Source organism: Peromyscus californicus, unplaced genomic scaffold, assembly GCF_007827085.1.
Source record: "Peromyscus californicus insignis strain IS unplaced genomic scaffold, ASM782708v3 Scaffold_2__1_contigs__length_46816999, whole genome shotgun sequence".
NCBI lineage: Eukaryota > Metazoa > Chordata > Mammalia > Rodentia > Cricetidae > Peromyscus > Peromyscus californicus.
In genome coordinates, this window is record NW_026294540.1 from 30747786 (window position 1) to 30752310 (window position 4525).

General features: G+C 55.8%; 1 protein-coding gene across 1 annotated transcript; it reads left to right on the forward strand.

Moving 5' to 3' along the window:
* The first annotated feature begins 1037 nt into the window (after positions 1 to 1037).
* On the forward strand, positions 1038 to 4127 carry Actb (actin beta). The gene is made up of 6 exons (XM_052754162.1): positions 1038 to 1168; positions 2115 to 2243; positions 2331 to 2570; positions 3023 to 3461; positions 3551 to 3732; positions 3864 to 4127. Exons 1-6 carry the CDS (start codon positions 1040 to 1042, stop codon positions 4005 to 4007), a joined length of 1263 nt encoding a protein of 420 aa, XP_052610122.1. The 5' UTR covers positions 1038 to 1039; the 3' UTR covers positions 4008 to 4127.
* The last annotated feature ends 398 nt before the right edge of the window (positions 4128 to 4525 follow it).

The window sequence follows — 4525 nt, forward strand, 5'->3', positions numbered from 1 at the left end:
AGTTTTGCCTCAAGTTTGATAAATAGACCCATGTTGAGGAGAGCGGGATGGGGGTGGGGGATGGGGGGTCTTCTGCGGTGGATTGGGGATTCCAGGCACCACTAACTCCTTTCTAAGCACGCTGTCACTCCCAGAGTCCCCACAGCCTCCAGATGAACTAGAACACAGTTCAGCTGTGGCTGCACATAACAAACAGAGGATAGATGGTGGGCCCCAGCCCAATGGTGCCTGGCAACCACCCAGAGCCACCAGCTAACGGCCGAGGCTTAGTCCTGCCTGGGTGTGATCAGGCAGCCCTCCAAAAGTGTCCGACTCCATGACAAGTTTTGTTTGTTCTATAGAACACAGTTCCTCTCTAGGTCTGGGGCAGGGGACATCGGGAGACATCTTCCTGCAACAACTCCAACCACTGAACCACCAGGCTTGCCCTGTCCTTGGAGTGTGGCCCTGGGTCTCCTAAGTGGCCCAAACCCGTGAAGACCCCTCCAACCACAATTCTGCTTCTAAATTGTACCTCAACACACCTAGCAAATTGGAACCTCACTAGAAGTCCCCCAGATCTGGCTTTTGGTCTATAGCTGGCAAGGGGGAGTGACTCCTTGCCCATTCAATCCAGGCTCCGCGTGTCCCTCAAACAAGAAGCCACGTAAACATGGCCCAGGCCTCTATGCTGACCCTTGCCCACCGAGGTACTCAATATTCACATGACATCCACACCCAGAGGGTCCTAAGGTGGGTGAGTGACCCCCAGAATGGCAGGCCTGATAACCGGGACCCTGAATCCCGGCAGTGTCCACAAGGGCAGAGGCTATTCGTGCATGTCCGGGCCTATGGGGCCAGCACCCACCGCCAAAACTCTCCATCCTCTTCCTCAATCTCGCTTTCTCTCTCTCTCGCTTTCTCTCTCTCTCTCTCTCTCTCTCTTTTTTTTTCCAAAAGGAGGGGAGAGGGGGTAAAAAAAATGCTGCACTGTGCGGCGAGGCCGGTGAGTGAGCGGCGCGGAGCCAATCAGCGCTCGCAGTTCCGAAAGTTGCCTTTTATGGCTCGAGTGGCCGCTGTGGCGTTCTATAAAACCCGGCGGCGCAACGCGCAGCCACTGTCGAGTCCGCGTCCACCCGCGAGCACAGGCCTCTCGCAGCTTTCTTCGCCGCTCCACACCCGCCACCAGGTAAGCAGGGACACCAGGCCCAGCCGGCCACAGCCCTCCCGTGGGCAGTTACCTCACGGCAGGGTCGCGGGAGACACTCAGTACGGACACCGGGGAAGGGTGGAGGGTGGTGCCTGGCTGTGGAGTGGACACTTGCAGATGCAACTTTCCGCCCAGAGTGCGGACCCTTTGCAGCCGCATTGCCACGGTGTAGACACTCGTGGACCTGCTCTGGCTCAGAGCACGATGCTTGGGGACTCACTAGGGTCGCAGTGTGGGCGCTAGGAGAACCGATGCGGCTGTCGGGTGCTGAGTCGTATCTGCCCACTTTGAGGGGACACAATGTTGGGAGCCAAATGCTATGATCACGCCTTGGTGGCCCATGGGTCTTTGTCCAAACCGGTTTGCCCATTTGGCTTGCCCGGCTGGCGGGCGCGGCGCGGCCGGGTGGGGGCTGGGAGGCCTCTGCGCTTGCGCGCCCTATCGCTGGGTATTGGGGCGCGTGCACGCTGGGGAGGGAGCCCTTCCTCTTCCCCCCTCTTCCAAGTTAAACTTGCGCGTGCGTATTTGAGACTTGAAGCACGGCCACCTGGGGTTGGGCGAGGGCGGGGCCGTTGTCCGGAAGGGGCGGGGTCGTAGCGGCTTCGGAGCGCCCGCTCGCGCTTCCTGTTGGGTGTGGTCGCCTCCCGCGCGCGCGCGCACCAGCCGCCCGCCGGCGGGGCGAAGGCGGGGCTTGTGCCCGTTTGGGGAGGGGGCGGAGGCCTGGCTTCCTGCCGTGGGGCCGCCTCCGGACCAGCGTTTGCCTTTTATGGTAATAACGCGGCCGGCCTGGGCTTCCTTTGTCCCCCGAGCTTGGGCGCGCGCCCCCTGGCGGCCCGAGGCCGCGGCGTGCCGGAAGTGGGCAGGGCGGCAGCGGCTGCGCCTGGTGGCCCCGCGGTGACCACGGCCCTCTTTTGTGCCCTGGTAGTTCGCCATGGATGACGATATCGCTGCGCTCGTTGTCGACAACGGCTCCGGCATGTGCAAAGCCGGCTTCGCGGGCGACGATGCTCCTCGGGCCGTCTTCCCCTCCATCGTGGGCCGCCCTAGGCATCAGGTAGGTGACCCCTCTCTTTGAGGGTGGCGATATTGGGGTTCCCCTGGAGGGAGGTGGCTGTACTGAGAACACCGTTCCCCTCCGCAGGGTGTGATGGTGGGCATGGGCCAGAAGGACTCCTACGTGGGCGACGAGGCCCAGAGCAAGAGAGGCATTCTGACCCTGAAGTACCCTATTGAACACGGCATTGTCACCAACTGGGACGATATGGAGAAGATCTGGCACCACACCTTCTACAATGAGCTGCGTGTGGCCCCTGAGGAGCACCCCGTGCTGCTCACTGAGGCCCCCCTGAACCCCAAGGCCAACCGTGAAAAGATGACCCAGGTCAGCAGCCCCAGTGGCCACCTCCATCTTTGCCAACTTCTCAGCCACGCCCTTTCTCAATTGTCTTTCTTCTGCCATTCTCCCATAGGACTCTCTTCTATGAACTGAGTCTCCCTTGGAACTTTGCAGTTTCTACTTTTTCCCAGATGAGGTCTTTTTTCTCTCGATTGCCTTTCTGAGACTAGGTGTTTAAAAGCCTACGGTGCTGTGGGTATAGGTACTAACAATGACTCGTGTGACAAAGCTAATGAGGCTGGTGATACGTGGCCTTGGAGTGTGTATTCAGTAGATGCACAGTAGGTCTAAATGGAGCCCCTGTCCTGAGACTCCCAGCACACTTACCTTAGCTGTGTTCTTGCACTCTGCATGTCCCAAATCTGTCCTGACAATCCCACCTACCTTGACTATTTGTGGCTTTCAGAGCTTGACAAAGGCCCATTTTTTCCTTGCAGATCATGTTTGAGACCTTCAACACCCCAGCAATGTACGTGGCCATTCAGGCCGTGCTGTCCCTGTATGCCTCTGGTCGTACCACTGGCATTGTGATGGACTCCGGAGACGGGGTCACCCACACTGTGCCCATCTATGAGGGCTACGCTCTCCCTCATGCCATCCTGCGTCTGGACCTGGCTGGCCGGGACCTGACAGACTACCTCATGAAGATCCTGACCGAGCGTGGCTATAGCTTCACCACCACAGCCGAGAGGGAAATCGTGCGTGACATCAAAGAGAAGCTGTGCTATGTTGCCCTGGACTTCGAGCAAGAGATGGCCACTGCTGCATCCTCTTCTTCCCTGGAGAAGAGCTATGAGCTGCCTGATGGCCAGGTCATCACTATTGGCAACGAGCGGTTCCGCTGCCCTGAGGCTCTTTTCCAGCCTTCCTTCCTGGGTGAGTTGAGTGACTTAGTTCCTTCTCTATCTAATGGTGACCAACTCTTGAGTCAACACTGTTAAGTCTATGTCTCCCTTTCCCCTCAGGTATGGAATCCTGTGGCATCCATGAAACTACATTCAATTCCATCATGAAGTGTGACGTTGACATCCGTAAAGACCTCTATGCCAACACAGTGCTGTCGGGTGGCACCACCATGTACCCAGGCATTGCCGACCGGATGCAGAAGGAGATCACTGCTCTGGCTCCCAGCACCATGAAGATCAAGGTGAACTAAGCACCCTTAGGCCTGGACCCATGGTGGGGTGGGCCCTGTGGTTGCCAGAGCAAACACTTTGGCTGCAGGTAAGACCGGCATCCAGAATGCTCACCATCACTGTATCTTCTTGCTTTCTTCAGATCATTGCTCCTCCTGAGCGCAAATACTCTGTGTGGATCGGTGGCTCCATCTTGGCCTCCCTGTCCACCTTCCAGCAGATGTGGATCAGCAAGCAGGAATACGATGAGTCCGGCCCCTCCATCGTGCACCGCAAATGCTTCTAGGCGGACTGTTACTGAGCTGCGTTTTACACCCTTTCTTTGACAAAACCTAACTTGCGCAGAAAAAAAAAATGAGACAACATTGGCATGGCTTTGTTTGTTTTTGTTTTTGTTTTTTTTTTTAAGTTTTTAAAAAATTTTTTTTTTTTTTTGTTTTGTTTTGTTTTGGCGCTTTTGACTCAGGATTTAAAAACTGGAACGGTGAAGGCGACAGCAGTCGGTTGGAGCAAGCATCCCCCAAAGTTCTACAATGTGGCTGAGGACTTTGATTGTACATTGTTGTTTTTTTTTTTTTTCTTTTTTAATAGTCATTCCAAGTGTCCATGAGAGATACATGGCTACAGGAAGTCCCTCACTCTCCCAAAAGCCACCCCCATTACCTAGAAGAGGGTGGCTGAGTCCACACTGGGGAGGTGACAACATTGCTTCTGTGTAAATTATGTACTGCAAAATTTTTTTTAAATCTTCCGCCTTAATACTTTTGTTTTTACTTTTGAATGGTCAGCCATCAGAGTGGCCCT

Excerpts from the sequence above, each read along its gene's own strand:
- Actb (XM_052754162.1), top strand. The coding sequence starts at position 1,040 with ATGGCTCGAGTGGCCGCTGTGGCGTTCTATAAAACCCGGCGGCGCAAC. Across the intron at positions 1,169-2,114 it reads CGCTCCACACCCGCCACCAG|TTCGCCATGGATGACGATAT; the intron begins GTAAGCAGGGAC and ends GTGCCCTGGTAG. Across the intron at positions 3,733-3,863 it reads CCAGCACCATGAAGATCAAG|ATCATTGCTCCTCCTGAGCG; the intron begins GTGAACTAAGCA and ends TGCTTTCTTCAG.